A 17,393-nucleotide genomic window follows, 5' to 3' on the forward strand; every position below is an offset into this window, starting at 1 on the left:
GTTCCTCCCCTTTGAACATCCTGGTTGCCCTGTTTTTTAACAAGAATACCCGGAACTTACTAATGAGATTTATGCAGTGTGTCTGGCTCGCCAGACAGCAGAAATCCATTAGCACACAGCTGGAAACTGCCTGTGAAAGCGCTTACCAAACGCTATTGTTTGTCTGGAACTTGGACTAGTAGAAAGTCTGACCTTGTGCCTGCAAGAATGCTGCCTGGAACACAGCAACGTCCACTCTGGTGTCACTTCACATATACAAATATCTTTGCATGTTTTGCTTTATGAGTGGGGATTCTATTGAATTAAACTGACTTTTTATTATTGTGTGCAATTTACAAAGGGGCATGGAGCCTCATTGTATTCCAGTATTCTCCTTAATTCTGTCCTGATTCTCAATCTCATTTTGACTGAGCCAATGCGCTCCATCTAGATTCACAGAAATACCATGAAGAATATCTAACCTAGTACAAATAGTACGCTGTAGCCCAGGGGCGCATCCTGATACGCCCAAGCAGGAATAAAAACAACAATCATAACGGACTATAATGAGGATCAGTGCTGCTCTGGTCAGACAACAACTTCAAAATCGTAAGCTTTGCTCCACCGTTAGCATCCATGTTTACTTATGAAACACTGAGCACTTTTTCTTTTTGTGGCGGAAGAGTCCATAACTGAGGTGGAAGATGAAACATCTGAGGTTTGACAGGAAAGCTGTGGTTCAGAGGAGGGTGGGATGTCTGTGTGGATGGGGACAAGAGAGGATGATGATGAGCTTGTTCCTGAGCTGAACCTGTTTAAAAATGTGTTCAGCTCATTTGCTCTGTCCAGACTTCATCTATCTGATCCTCCTTTTGCTTGAAGCTTGTAATGTTCTTCATCCCTGACCACACATCTCTAATGTTGTTCTTCTGCAGTTTGTTCTCTTTAGTCTCATAGTTACAGTATTTCCTGCTCCCCTGTATAATCTTCCAGGTATCTGTGGCATTTTCTGCCCCCATTTACCCCTCAGCCTGGTTCCAGTTCCAACCAGTCACACCTACAATCTGTTAGTACATCAGCTCAGGGCTTTGTCTTGATCACACCCTTCCCCAGCTTTTAAGCCTCTGTGTCTCAACCAGTAGTAGTCAGTTCATCCTGTTACCTTCATCACCTACCTACATCTCATCTCATCTCCTTGGTATTCTCTTGTCTCTGGATTCAGATTCATTTGTTTTTTTGCTGTTTCCCCTGGACTTTCCCGTTTTTGTAAGTTTTTGTTCTTCATACTTGTATTACATTTTCAACACCACCTGACATCTCTTGCCTGCTGCATTTGGGTCCCCACTTCTACATGACACCACGACACCATCTTGGATATTTTCTAAAGCAAATGCGGAGCGTGTGCCATAAGTTTTCATGCAAATACGTCACAAATTACGGGAATCGATAATTGGAATTCCAAATAATTGAACTACTGAGAAACAGTTTTGTACAAGAACCTGTTCTCGATTCCCATTCCTACTTTTGCATTATAATTTGTGCCAGGAACAGTGAGATTGTCTGTGTGAGCGAACAAAGATTTGAGATGTGTGACTTTAAATCTCACAAACACTCACCCAATAGTGTTCTGGTACACGCTCAATTTTGACAACTCCAGTTCTGCCACGTACCTGTCAAACTTCAGATGCCTTTTTGGCTTCATATATGAGAAGCTAGGCTAGTTCTGTCCAAACTTGAGAATGAAACATAATTGAACGGACTGGAGAAAGGGAGATTAATTTTTTTTTGAGTAAAAATTTATTTTCACTCAAATTTATTTTTACTCAGTAGCATGCTTTAAATGTCTTTATATTTATTATGTTATCATAGTTATCATAGTTATTTTTATAACTATGATGATTTTTCACAACTCTGATTTCTTCGATATGTCATGCAGCATATGCATGACATATGCTGCTCATATGTCATGCATATGAGCAGCACCTGGAACTGGACTTAAGGGTGTAAATTATGTTCATAGCTGTAAAAAAATGTTCGTGGGTTTCTCATAGAAAAAGCTGCAGTCTTATGACTAACATATGGCTCTTTTCAAATATAGTTAAAGCATTTAGGATATAATGATAAAATACTGTATATGACTATTTTCTGGTCTTATTTCTAATCTGACATGTTAAAAAAAATCATTCTGAAATAAAATCCAACATACTACAGTTTAAAGACAAATTTGACTGGATTATTTCTGCAGTCTATACCCACCAATGCCAAGTGAAAAAGCAATGGACACAGCTCCTGTGTGTACTCAGAGAGGATGCCACAGCCTTTTTATAGGTAAATACTAACTGAGCTCCCTGGTACAAAGCCCCTAAGCTGGTGTTTCTCACAAACACACATTCAGAGCAGTAATTAGACCTGCAGTCTGGTGTTGGTTTGTGACATTTCCCCTCACCCTGCTGTTTTACACAGGCCTTTGATGACATGGGGAATGGCATGTTTACCCTCTCAAAAGCAGTTTGTTCACATGTGACTTTTCAGAGGTGCTAAACATATATTAGACTGAAGCTGGAATACAATGATCTGCCTCCAGATGAAACAATTCTATAAATAAAGAGAGGAGAAAAACACAATTGGAAACTATTTGATGCCTAGCAAAGTGACACATTTTAGATTTTATTTGTGAGAAAAACAGCAGTCTTTTGTCACTTTCTTAAAAACAAAAACAGTAATATGTTCCATTATACATTACTTTCCTAGCCCCAAACTGTTGTATCTTGTATGTTAATTCAAACATCTATGCTGAACATGGAGACACTTTGATATGGCAGTAGTCATCAAGGTCAACCATGCATTCAAAGGGAGTTATTTATTACACTGCAAAGAGTAAAACTACAAGCTGAGGCTAACAATAAATAGCTGTAATCACATAGACCCTACTATATAGCTTGTATGTCTTTGTACAAAGGGTAAAACACAAAAAACATTGTACAGATATGTTTATTGTGACAATAATATGTATATCTAACCAAGAAACCCATGTATTTAGTCAAAATTTATTTCTACTAAACATGTAAAAAGAATCAGAGTTGACTAAAGAACGTTACAAGATATCAAGAAATCATCAATAAAATAAATTCGACTCAACACTCAACACTGGAAGGACTGAATCAACCAATATCTGTATTTTTTGTAAAGTTTTTGGTAATCGACACACACTCCAATGATTTTCTGCACAGCAAAGTTTGTTCAAATTCAAAAATACTTCATTAATCCCAAAAGGAAATTAAATTAGTTAGCGCTAATTTAGCTAGCAATAGTTTATGACTGGGAATGGGTCACCGAGTGACAAAAATAGAAATATAGGCCTTCACACACATACAAACTTGTGTTATTCCTTATATCTAGGGTTTAGAATGAAGGCCCACAGTGCAGCTATAACAGCTTCAACTTGTCTGACAAAACTTTCCACAGGATTTAGGTGCTTATAGGAATTTTGATATTTCAGATCACATCTGTTGGGTCAGATACTAATGATGGACAAGAAGGCCTGGCTTACAGTCTCTGCTCTAATTTATCCTAAAGTTGTTCTGTGAGGTTCTGCCCAGACTAGTGAAGCTCCTCTACACCAAACCTGCTCATCCATGTTTCTCTAAACTGTGTAGCTCATTAATCCATTCTTCAAGACAGTGATGGCTGTTGGCAGAAATACAGACTCTTGTAGAGGTATGTATTACAGCGAATTTGAAGAAGAAGACTGAGTGAAGATACTCATAACTTTCCCCAGCTTTTAAGCCTCTGTGTCTCACCCACTAGTCGCCAGTGGGGTGGCGCAGCTTACTACAATCGATAGAAGCCACACAGGCACACCTGCTAGAAAGAAACAAACGCACCCAGTACAACACTTTCATTCTATTGGCTGAGATTTTGCCAGGTGATTGTGCCAAAAGGTGTATCCAAAAGTGAGCAGAGACTAAGTGTGAGCGCGAGGAGAAGTTTTGGGTACAATCATTACAAGTTTTGAGAAGAAGGATATGAAGTCTTGCTTTCAAAATAAAAATGTAAGCAAAAGTATTAAAAGTTTTGAGAGCAAAAGACCTGAAATCCTTCTTTCAGACTGAAAATGTGTTCTCTTGAATTACAGCAAAAAAATTCCCCCATACAATGCCCTGTTTGGTGTAGGCCATGGGTGCAAGAGACTTTTCTGTAGGCCTTGAGGCAGTGGTTCTTAACCTTTTTTAAGGTACCGAACCCATCAGTTTCATATGCGTATTCGAACCCTTCTTTAGTGATAAATAAAATAATTTTTTTTTCCTAATTCAAGACATAGGTACATGTTTTTTTGCTGGTGCACAAAATGAGCCGTGCATGAACGTCAACTTTGCTCAGAGAACAAAACCATGAACTCACAGCAAGTTACAGTATTACTTTATTCTGGCCCCCAAAAATATTTTGGCCCCATAAAAGTATTTCAGCCCCCAAAAATATTTTTTTTACTATTTTACTAATTACAAATAAATTTGGATTTTTTTCAAAGAATAAAAATTTTTTTAATAACTAATTTTTAAATTTTATTTTAAATTTAATTTGTTTTTTGTCATTTTAAATCCACAAAATACTTTTTTGGGGCCAGAATAAAGTATTGCACAAATGACATACCTGCAAATCAGTGTGACTTCTGCTGTTTGTCTTTGGGAGAGCAGTTCAGAGAGGCGTGGCTTCACCTTGGCAATTGCATCTTCAGAGCAAAGTCTGTTCATTTTCTTATTTTTTTGCTCGACATATTTAGTATGGATTAAAATATTAAGAAAGAAACCACGCAACGTACAACTACGACAGCCGCTGATACTGCGTGCACTAAATTCCCTGCAGCACTGATTGGCCGAGCAATGTAACATGATCCTCTGCAGCAAGTGATGGCCAAGCGGGGCGCGTCATCACGACTTTACACAAGTGTGTCTTTACCTCCGCGGCAGAGGCTCCGCCGAACCCCTGAGACCGACTCATCGAACCCCTGGGGTTCGATTGAACCCAGATTAAGAACCACTGCCTTGAGGAGTTGTACAAGTGTACCAATTATCGTGCTTCTACAATGAAGTAAGGTCTATGCACAAAGTGTTTTGAAAGTTGCCAGGGGGCTTGTTGAGCCGTTTCTGTTGTGATTTTTGCGACTACCTTAAAATATGTAAATTTCACACAGGCGTGATGACTGCCAAGTCACATATATTAAGGCCTCCAAAAAGTCAAATAATTTGATGGAATCTTAAAAGAAAATAAACATTATGGTTACAATAGGCCTTCATTGTGCTCAGCTGCTCAGACTTAATGAATGGTGCTTCCTGGTTGGCTGCTTTGCAAACACCAACGCAGAGTGTGTCAAGTAGCATTGTGCCAATGGTTTTCATCTGTTTGAATTTATGATTATTTCTCTGTTGTTCAGTCATACCAGCATATTGCCTTATCACTTCATTTCTGCATTTAGTTTCAGTGTTTCTTCAATTTTGTTCTTCGTATAGTTCATGCAAGAGTTTTGTTCACTCTCAAAGTGATATACCAACTACATTCTACACTACAAAACATATTTAACAAGGTCACGCACTGGAGGATCAATCATAAGACCAGTAATGGCGATGGTCCACTCCTTCAGGACATGTGATTCAGTCTTGTCTGGCTCCCTGCCTAATGAGTTGGAGCAGGTAGTTTACTGTTATAAAGGTGGCCATTGTTCTGTTGGAGTCTTGAACATGGAGAAGGTCCAACATCATCATCATTACCCTAAGGTGACCCTGTACCAGCTGAATGAAGAATGAAGTCATTGTTTTGCTACTCTGTATATACAGTATTGTCATGTTAGGATGTTCCATTATTAATAAAACAGTCATTGATATAATCCCAAGAGCAATTGAAGAGAACCTAATCATCTTCCATTTTTCCTTTAAAAGCTAAACAGTGGGTTCTTTTGTGCTGATACACAAAGGTTTCATTGGAATGTTGTTGGGATGCCTGACGTGCCCTTGTGACTTCAAGTGTTGGTCGCTTTAGAGATATTGGCTGAAGATAGTACGTATGTCCATGTTTTATCAAGAATGGCACATGCGTTTCATTTAAAGTTCAGTTTAGAGAAGTTTTTGACTTGTTTCCAGATGATGACTATTCAAATGTAATAATTATAAGTGATTTGAACTGTTTTCTTGACCCTTTCTAGAAAAATTAGGAATATGGTTGATATTTGGACTGCTCAACATCCATCATGTAGAAATTACTCATTTTATTCACATATACATAAATCTTACAGCAGGATTGATTATTTCCCGACAAGTAACAACCATATTATTGGACTGCTAATTCTACAAATAATAATATACTGATTTATGATAACTTATGGCAGCTTAATGCGAGCCTTCTTATTGACAACAACTTTGCTAAAAAAGTAACTTCAAAATTAAAGAACTTTATAGAAGTAAATTACAATGGTGAAGTATCTGATTCCATTTTATTGGAATTTTGTGTGGCGATATACAGGGGTTGGACAATGAAACTGAAACACCTGGTTTTAGACCACAATAACTTATTAGTATGGTGTAGGGCCTCCTTTTGCGGCCAATACAGCGTCAATTCGTCTTGGAATGACATATACAAGTCCTGCACAGTGGTCAGAGGGATTTTAAGCCATTCTTCTTGCAGGATAGTGGCCAGGTCACGACGTGATGCTGGTGGGGGAAAATGTTTCCTGACTCGCTCCTCCAAAACACCCCGAAGTGGCTCAATAATATTTAGATCTGGTGACTGTGCAGGCCATGGGAGATGTTCAACTTCACTTTCATGTTCATCAAACCAATCTTTCACCAGTCTTGCTGTGTGTATTGGTGCATTGTCATCCTGATACACGGCACCTCCTTCAGGATACAATGTTTGAACCAGAATGGTTCGGTAGTCCTTGGCAGTGACGCGCCCATCTAGCACAAGTATGGGGCCAAGGGAATGCCATGATATGGCAGCCCAAACCATCACTGATCCACCCCCATGCTTCACTCTGGGCATGCAACAGTCTGGGTGGTACGCTTCTTTGGGGCTTCTCCACACCGTAACTCTCCCAGATGTGGGGAAAACAGTAAAGGTGGACTCATCAGAGAACAATACATGTTTCACATTGTCCACAGCCCAAGATTTGCGTTCCTTGCACCATTGAAACCGACGTTTGGCATTGGCACGAGTGACCAAAGGTTTGGCTATAGCAGCCCGGCCGTGTATATTGACCCTGTGGAGCTCCCGACGGACAGTTTTGGTGGAAACAGGAGAGTTGAGGTGCACATTTAATTCTGCCGTGATTTGGGCAGCCGTGGTTTTATGTTTTTTGGATACAATCTGGGTTAGCACCCGAACATCCCTTTCAGACAGCTTCCTCTTGCATTCACAGTTAATCCTGTTGGATGTGGTTCGTCCTTCTTGGTGGTATGCTGACATTACCCTGGATACCGTGGCTCTTGATACATCACAAAGACTTGCTGTCTTGGTCACAGATGCGCCAGCAAGACGTGCACCAACAATTTGTCCTCTTTTGAACTCTGGTATGTCACCCATAATGTTGTGTGCCTTGCAATATTTTGAGCAAAACTGGGCTCTTACCCTGCTAATTGGACCTTCACACTCTGCTCTTATTGGTTCAATGTGCAATTAATGAAGATTGGCCACCAGGCTGGTCCAATTTAGCCATGAAACCTCCCACACTAAAATGAGAGGTGTTTCAGTTTCATTGTCCAACCCCTGTAATTTCCTACACCTCAGCTCTTAAAAAAGAAAGAGAAAAATGCCTTTTTTTTAAATCAACAGTGTTCACCCCAGCTTGGAAAGGAATTCCAAATGTCTAAATCACCAGGGGCCTCATGCATAAAGCCTGCATGCACACAAAAAATGTGCGGCATCATATTTTACGCACAAGTCGGCATGTATAAAAATGAACTTTGCGTCAAAGTTTGCGTAAATATATGCACACTTTTTCTCTGGCGTGAAAATGTGTGGCAGCCATGCAAACTTTTTCTGTGAACAATATCAAAGTACAAAGTGTCAAAACTCACCTAAATACACTGAAATCTGACCCCATCAGCATTATTTAGACCAAGAACCATTAAACCTGATGGTTTTTTCATAATTTTCATCTTTATTGTATAAATGTAAACAACGAAACTGAACTGCGTTTATCCTAAGACAATAACATAACACACACACATGCACACCCCCACCCACAAAATAAATAAAATAAAGATAAAAGGATTTGAAAACCTCACTCGAATGTAAATAGTAAATTTCTTCAGTTTTTTGTCACACAAAGATGTAACACATTGGACACGGAGTTGGATTAGTAGATTAACTCTAAACAGGTATTTATACTATTTTATGTGTGGGTGGCTACAGTGCAGACCAGCAGCTGCGCACCATTTCCCCCAAATTGGGATTTATAAAGGAAAGGTGTGCTGGTATGTGCACACGCATGGTTTTATACATTTGAATTTTTTTGTGCGCGGCACTTTTCTAAATTTGTCCGTACGCCAAGATTTAGTGTGAAAGCTGTGCACTCTGTTATACATGAGGCCCCTGATGACTATAGGGAAATACTGAAACTTAAATATGAATACAATGGTATTGTGAACGGCTAGGTTAGTAACTCGCTTTGGAAAATACGACAAAAGAATTTTGAGCTTGGGGATAAGCCTGGCAAGCTGCTGGCGCAACGACATGAAAATGCCCAAACCACAAGATCCATTTGTATCATCAAATCTAAAACCGGCACTCTTTTAACCAACCCTGCTGACATAAATTGCAGATTCAGAGTTCTACTCTGAGCTATATTCTTCTGAGAATAATGTAACACAATCTTACACTGAATAAACCTGATAGGAACGGTCTTGAGTCTGAATTAACTCTTCAAGAGGTCAAAATCACAATAAACTCTTTACTTTCCCTTTAATGTGTTTAATGCAATGATCCAGTTCACAAACCTCTACAAAAGAAGTAGCCGGTACTACTTGACCATGTCAGATAACTAGTAAGAGAGCCATAAAAAAGTGCCATCCTCATACTGTGATCTTATGAGACATTTAGATAAACAGCTTAGGCATTCCTACACAGCTTATAATCAAAATCTGAAACTTCTCATTTTGCCATTGATATGTTCACTGACTACCTTTCAGAGGGACTTTTCAGAATGACCAATATTTGATATTTGTCAATTCAAGTTGATGATTTTCCTTTTTTTTCTGGCATTCTTAATGGTTAGGTTATCAGTGAGCTGTCAAAGTTGAGTGTTGTGTGGACTAGGAAGACTGGGACACACCCAGTAGGAGCTCATCAGGAGGAGGTGACATTCTCTTTGAGCTCTGCATGCTTCTATTTATAACAAATATTTGCCATAACTCAGAGAGGTGGGAGAGAGAGACAGTCACATGACCTCCAGCTCATTCCAGAGATAGTGGCGGACAGAAAGCTCACTCTGTGCTTTTCATTACACCAGAGCTTTGCTGCATGCAGAGGATGTGTTCCAACACTGTCAGTGGACTCTGAAAAGGTTTCTGGGATTTCACCTGTAATTCTTCTTCTTGAAATACAAAAACTGTTTTTAGCGTTTGGAGCAGCTGCTGAGCGAAAATGCCAGAAGAGAAAGGTAGAAATGACTTTCATTAACCTTCAAAGAGCTATTTGTAGTGTGCTCACAGGGCAAGAGGGTTAAAGGTAGACTTTTCTTTTCGCAAATAAGCAACACTTAACCTTATAGTAATGGTACTTTTGTTTTTGTTCTAAGACACAGTTTTCACAGGAGCATCATCCTACACCTTAATGATTAAAGTTTGTATGGGGCACTGACTCAAACAGTTTGCCTTTAAATACTGCTCAATGTGTTTGTGTGTTGCGTAATTCCATCCTGAAGCTTAAAGTGCTTTCCATGTGAATGAGACAGTGGTAGAAACCTTAATGTCTTTGCTGCAACGTCCCTGGCAGCTAGAAACTCTGGAACTTGCTCCGATATTAAAGTATAAAGCTAAATGTTGATCTAAAGTAATAAGTACTCCACAAGTCATAATCTAGCAGGAGAGTCTTGATTAGTAAGTTTAAAACAAAATGTTGTGTCCAATTGTTCTGGTTTGCTAAGTAGATGCTATTTTCTACATTTGTTCTATATTTGTAAAGTATAAAGCTAGTTAGTTTTTACATGCAGAATATACAGTAGCTCTAGTTAGTTATAGTTTTTCCCCCATTAATTACTATTTTTATTTATTTCAGTTAACAAAATGCTGTCTGAATTTTTGTTCTGAATTATTTCATTGGTAATTATATATCATATAATAACTGTATAACCTTATATAAAATGACCAGGCCAGGCTATTATATTATACATATAAGGTTTATAATTTTTCTGCACCAAAACATTAACCAAAGTGTGACAAAACCCAAACTAAACAATATTTAAATAATAATAACTAATAAAAACTAGCAAACACGCTATATTAACCTATAATAACATTGATTTGAAGGAACAAATAAGCCCTACAACAAAGTCTAGCTTTTCTACATCATCTTTTAGACATCATCTAAAGTACTTCAGAAAAAATATTTTCATTGTTGACCCAGTTGGCTATGACAAGAAATCTGACTTGGTGACCATATTTACTTCCTTCTCTTATTCCCAATCATTTTGCTTGCACTGCTAACCTCCATCTGTTTACTACTGTCTTCATAAAGGAACATACGTTACTTTTGTATAGTGCGAATGCGTGTCTCCGGTCACCACAATGGGACAAAGCATGCTTGCTGGTGAACACACACCCTATATTAGCTGTAAGCAACTGATCTGATTTATTTCTTGTGTAGAATTGAAATACTTTTCTGCAATGAAAGTGCACACAACACTATGCCAGTAGTGGCTTAGTGTTGCCAATTTCTCCTTGACCCTCTAAGGCCCCATGCCCAAGAGAGGGACAGAGGATCCGAGGTGTGTGACGTCCTTCATTGGCTGGTTGTCAGCCGACACAGAGACGCCCTGCACTATTTCAGACCTAACAGTAAACAGACCATCTACCCATCTGTTTACTACCAGCAACGACACTGCCTTGCTAAAGTGTTGACACCCCCTAACCCAACTATTAATGGCAACAGAGTGACAAGACATGAACAGGATTTACAGTGGGTACAGAAAATATTCAACCCCCTCTATATTTTTCACTTTTTGTTTAATCGCAGCCGTTTGCTAAAATAAAAAAAGTTAATATTATTTCTCATGAATGTACACTCAGCATCCCATCTTGACAGAAAAAAACAAAAATGCTCATCACCTTCCCAGTACAATCCCAACAGCGAAACGATGGGGTGTTTTTTATCTGCAGGGACAGGACGACCGGTTACAGTTGAAGCAAAGATGAATGTGGCCAAAAACAGAGATATCCTGGAAGAAAACCTCTTCCAGAGAGCGCAGGACCTCAAATGGGTCGAAGGTTCACTTTCCAACAAAACAATGACCTGAAACACACAGCTATAATAACAAAGGAGTGGCTTCGGAACCTAAACCCAATTGAAATAATATGAACTTTTTTGATTTTAGTAAATGCCTGCAAAGAAACAAAGAATGAATAATTTAAAGGGGTCTGAATACTTTCGGTATCCACTGTAAACACTGCAAGTTATTCAAACACTGAAAGAGGCAGAAAGCATCGCTACAACTGATGGCTGGACATCTTGGATACATTGAGCTAAAAAACAATCACAGCAAGCTATCAATAGTTGCTGGGAAATGTTGTGCTGCAGAATATTCATAGTTGAAGCACTCTCCTGAGGTCTGAAGAAATAAACATATATCAGAAAAAAGAATTTTTTTGAGTTTGTGGCAAAATGAAGACCTAAAATAAAGACCTTTATGAAACATAAATTTGATTTTTTTATAGTTTTCTTTTAAGCAATTTTAAAATTTCATCTGTCTTGTGAACTCAGTATCTTGTCTTGTCTTGTGAGCTTTAGGTATCACTACACCCCTTATGTTTAGTTTTCACCTCATATATCAACCTGCATGTACCTCCAATGATTTTATTGTGATTTCATGTGTTCAGAGCAACTCTTTCTACATGTATATATATATATATATATATATATATATATATATATATATATATATATATATATATATATATAAATAATACTCTGACATTTTCTGCATTTTTTGTAATATTGCATTAAATATTATTAATGTTTCAGTAACCCAAGGCAGAACGCACTAAAGGAGGATTGTCACCAAACAGCAGAGAACCCCAAAACTTTTGCCTCCAAGAGTTTTACCTGGTACAATGCCCTGTGTCATTCCCACTGTGTTTCAATAACTTCTGAAGTTAATGAAACGCAGTGGGTTTGTGGAGAGTTGGTGGTGCTGAGGAACAGTCTTGCCAGTGTTGTTACTCCTGTGATCATAGTCTGGTAAAAATCAGTCCCTTTTTTTCTTTTTCTAAAGTGTAGACCAGCCCCTTGTTATACGTTTTACTTTGTATGGAGAATCTGGGCCCTCAGCTATTGAAAAATCATTGCTTACTGGAAGTGTGGGCTCTATTGAAATTTGAAATAATTGGATCTGACTTTACTCAATCACTAATGTTTGGCCGTGACGTATGTGTAACCCAGCGTCCTTGCTCACAACCTCCTTCTATTCACTGATTGGCATGGATGAAATTCCTCTAAGTGTTCGAGCTCAATGTGAGAAATCCCAGACAGAGCACTGAAGCGACATAAAATTGGAGTCAGTCGTGGCAGATGGTCCTTTTTACTGAGCCTTTTTCAGGTTCTGGTTCTGCTGATAGTTTCTTCCTTTTAAAGGGGGTTTTCCTTTTTGCTCTCTCTACATCCATGCTCAGAATGAGGGACTGCTGCAAAGACAACAACACATTTCATGCAGTTATCCACTGTGGCTTGTACAGGAGGAGTCAGTTTTGCAAAACAATAACTAGATGCAAGCTGTTGGGTTTCCTTACACAGAACTTGTTTGACTAATTCAAATAGAAAACAGAACTTGACTGCATTGTTTGACAACAAAGATCACTTGGAATGTATGCAGTGATTTGGAATCTGTCTGTATGATTGAATGTTATTGACTTTATTGTAATTTGCCTTGCTTGTGATAATATTTGTTGAATTGGTACAATTTAAATAAACTGACTTTGATTGACAAGCAGGTGGATCACCGACAGAATATTTGTTCCATTACCCACATGGTACCTGTTATTTAGGGATAATTAATCATTGCTAAAGTTTAGATTTGATGACTCTATAATGCTAAAAAGACTTTTATTTATTTATTTACTTTTCCACATGCATATTTGAAAGATATAAATTGCCTGTTTATGAGAACCCTGGACCCTTCCACCTTACATTTACAGTGTGTCTTATAAAATTGTTGAATCAGATTTATTAATTTCCAGACAGTTTTTAAGTACATTTTTATGGTCCCCACATCTAACACAACAGAGAAAAACTATGTATAATTTAAATTTGCTTGCAAAGACTACAAGGTGATAAAGAAATAATAAATTTAACTTAATAAAACGTGGGCAGAAATCTAAAGTACAGAGATAAAAACATTTAACTTTTTTTCTGAAATTTAAACTTGCACAAAGAGTGATTAATCAAAGCTAACAAAGGGACTAATGTATTAGAAGTGTCAGAATATCTTAATGTTATCCTAATGTTAGCTTAACAGACCGGCCTTTTTTGCTTGCAAATTTAATGATGAAGCCTGGGAAGTCATAGTCCAATAAGAACTGATGAAAGATTTCAGATTAACATTTAAATCAGATGGTTAGTATTGCAACCTGCTTATTGTAAACATTCCCAGTGTTTTCCTTTTTGCATTGAATTATTTTTCTGATTACTATATGCACCTAGAAAATCTCTGAGCTTTGATCCTGAACCGAAAAGTCAGTGTATCAAAGCTGGTAGATAACAGTACCATAACAATGTCTTATAAAATGAATTTGACAACAAAATTATTTTTTATAAAATTATATAAACATTTTTTTATAATCTGATGTTTTTATTATGATGCATTAATCAGTCTGTTCATAACTGTCCAAGTTTAGTTTAATATTTACTGTAAGAAGCAACATAAGCTCTGATTTTCATTTCATTTTGAAATTTACTTCCTGTTGCTGGTTGTTTTGGCAAACTAAATCATATTTTAGACTTGATTAAAAATCTCAACTTTTATTACTTTGATTAAAAGACATTGTGACAAATGACTTGGACATCAACTCAACTTGGGACTTGATGCAAGACATTGGTGGAGCTTGAGACTTACTTGTAAGTTGCAATACAATGACTTGATCCCACCTCCGCTACTTACTGTCCTGAAGCCTCTTGGCCCGTCAAACAGCTGATAATGGTTTCCACAGAGAGCCTCTATTCATAAGACATGTGGTTTCACTGTGGGCTGAAACACACGACCGGCAAAACAAACATAGCTACAAACTCTTCCATCATTTTGCTCCAACTCTTTCATTCCTGCTAATCCTGTCCTGCTTTGTGTGGTAGCTAAAGACATAGTGTTTCACTAGTGTGTTCCAGTGTGTTACTAGTGTGTTTCCAGACAGTTTTTAAGTACATTTTTATGGTCCCCACATCTAACACAACAGAGAAAAACTATGTATAACTATCTCTTAAAATGTTTCACATTTTACAACCATAAAGATACAGGTGTCTTACTAAATGCACAGTTTGGGCAATCAAAGAAGTCACAATTCTCTTGGATGAGCTGCAGTGATGCAAAAAGCAAAGCTCTCAATTTACTGGTCTGTCTAAGTTTACCCTTACCTATGCTAAAAGCAACTTTTAGCTAGTCTTAGTTAGATTGTATTATCCTTACAATCATGGTTTTTTGAGGATAAGATCCTTTAAGGAATCACATCAGAAATATTTTAGTATTTAATTTTTAATTGAAATTTTGGAGCTCTACACTGTTCTGAAATCACGTCCACTTCCACTCCACTCATTTCTGTAGTTTTTACTACAAAGAACTTAAAATGTCTTTGAACACTTAACAAAAATGGGACAAAAACATTGTTATTTCCTGAAAATGTAAGTAACGTTGCTAATATAAGTTGGACCAAATACTTTGAGATGATTCAACTTGTCTTGTGTTAAAGTATATTCATAAAAGCCGATTAAGTTGTTAAAAGCAAATTAACAGCTCAAACATGATGTCAGAAAAATAAAGCAATGTCACTTTGTTTATTGAGTATTATTATGCTGCATTATGGTGAAGGGTTTGTAGGGGAACCATTCAAAAATGAATAAGACTGCTTTTGATGACAATTAATTAATAAAGTCACATTGTGCTATGAAATGTAGGCAGACTTTGCTTGTGCCATTCTTCCAGCCTAACTTTTAACATATTAACAGATATGGAAAAGGTCAGTGTTCTGCATTGTTTGAAGAGATAGTAGTTGGCATGGTTGATAATGTAAATCTGGGAAGGGAAGAGAACAGGTTGTTTGAATGTTTGCTTGAAGTATCTGATAGTAAACGATATCCCAGAAATTAAGCCATGATCAACTGTTCTGACTAGATTCTCTTAATGTTAAAAGGTGCAACATGCAACAATGTTTTAGCATCATTTCTGGCAACAACTATGTCAGAAAAATCAAAAGCACTCAACTGCAACACCAGTTAAAATTTCTACAACGGTGTTGATAGAAAAAAAGTCAAAAATTTGCTTGGAATAAAAAAAAGTTCAGACTTTTTTCCTCACAACTTTTTAACTTTTGGAGCTCAGAAATGTCCTCATGTTTTTTCTATTAACCCCAAAATTTCATAATTTTTTCTTATTTACTCCTCCTTTTTTTTCTATCTGCAATGGTCCTAATATGCCGTTGTACATTTCACCATCACCCCAAAGGCAAATGTGCTCTCTCAACTGTTCAGTCCAAAGAAGTAAGTCTTTATCTCCTGAACTTTATCCAGGTGTATGTTGGTTATTTTGATCTTCACAGTAACATCAAAACTTGCCTAGGCTTAAGAAAGTGGAAGACCTCAAGTTCAAAGTTTGGACATCCTGAAGTTCTGATTCTGTGGTAATGTCATCGTCTTGATGCCCATTCACTAGAATGCTGCCAAGCACCATGGAAAGCCTATGAGTTAAGGGAGCTATTTTTAGTAGGCTTAGGAGTATGGCCTCCTGAAAAGGCATTTGACATATAGATATTTGAGCCTTGCACAGAGCGGTGGCCTGTGGTATAAATGTATGACATGTCATGATGACATGCTCCCAAGCAGTGGTATGGTCATGTTATGTTTGCCTACCTCTGAAAATACCAGGTGTGTTGCAGAGATTTCCAGGTGGTAAGCCTATGTGGCCAGTGAGGTGCTTCAGAGGCTTCTGGTGGTGTTACTATACACCGTGTTCCAAATTATTATGCAAATTGGATTTAAGTGTCATAAAGATAAATTTTTTTGTGGTGCTATTAAATTTATAGATGGTATTGTGTGTCAGGGCTCTTTGAATCACTAATTAATTTCAGAGAGCTGGTTGATTAGTTTGTCTGGTGAGCTCAATTAAAGGAAATCTACTTACGAAGGATGTTCCACATTATTAAGCAGGCCACAGGTTTCAAGCAATATGGGACAGAGAAAGGATCTCTGCTGACGAAAATCATCAGATAGTGTAGACAAGGTATGAAAACATTAGATATTTAATGAAAACTGAAGCGTTATCATACTGTGAAGAGACTTGTGGCTGATTCAGAACAAAGATGGGTTTGTACAGATAAAGACAGAATGAGGAAGGTTTCTGTTAGACAAATTCATCAGATTAAGAGAGCAGCTGTTAAAATGCCCTTACAAAGCAGCAAACAGTTATTTGAAGCTGCTGGTGCCTCTGGAACCTCAAGGTGGAGGATCCTCCAGAGGCTTGCGGTTCATCAACCTACTATTGGGTCACTCCTCACCAGAAACGGTGGCAGTGGACCCAGCCGTACATGAAGATTAATTTTTAAACAGACTTGTTCACTGATGACTGCTGTGCAACCCTGGATGGTCCAGATGGACGCAGTAGTGGACTGGTGGTGGGTGGCCACCACATTCCAACATAGCTGTGGCGTCAGCAAGGAGGTGGTGGAGTCATTGTTTGGGCCGAAATCATGGGGGAGAGAGAGAGAGCTGGTCAGCCCCTTCAGAATCCCTGAAGGTGTGAAAATGACCTCAGCAAAGTATATGGACTTTCTAATTGATCACTTTCTTTCATGGTTCAAAAAGAAGAGCTGTACCTTCCGTAGCAAAATCATCTTCATGCATGACAATCCACCATCTCATGCTGCAAGGAATACCACTGTGTCATTGGCTGCTATGGGCATAAAAGGGGAGAAACTCATGGTGTGGTCACCATCCTCCTCTGACCGCTGACC

At 38.0% G+C, this 17,393-nt stretch overlaps 1 protein-coding gene across 10 annotated transcripts in view; it reads left to right on the plus strand.

Moving 5' to 3' along the window:
- Positions 1-17,393, plus strand: part of ablim2 (actin binding LIM protein family, member 2) — a 133,337-nt gene that overhangs the window by 3,623 nt on the left and 112,321 nt on the right. For 8 of the 10 annotated variants that reach the window (XM_032583210.1, XM_032583213.1, XM_032583214.1 and 5 more), the window contains exon 1: positions 9,414-9,628. The exons of 1 other annotated variant lie outside the window; for it this stretch is intronic. In XM_032583210.1, the coding sequence (XP_032439101.1) occupies positions 9,613-9,628 (16 nt within the window). In that variant the 5' untranslated portion in view covers positions 9,414-9,612. Of the gene's footprint in view, positions 1-9,412; positions 9,629-17,393 lie in introns of those variants that run through there. One more of the 10 variants, XM_032583208.1, reaches the window with a different exon arrangement.

This window comes from Xiphophorus hellerii, chromosome 14 (genome assembly GCF_003331165.1).
Source record: "Xiphophorus hellerii strain 12219 chromosome 14, Xiphophorus_hellerii-4.1, whole genome shotgun sequence".
NCBI classification, from domain to species: domain Eukaryota; kingdom Metazoa; phylum Chordata; class Actinopteri; order Cyprinodontiformes; family Poeciliidae; genus Xiphophorus; species Xiphophorus hellerii.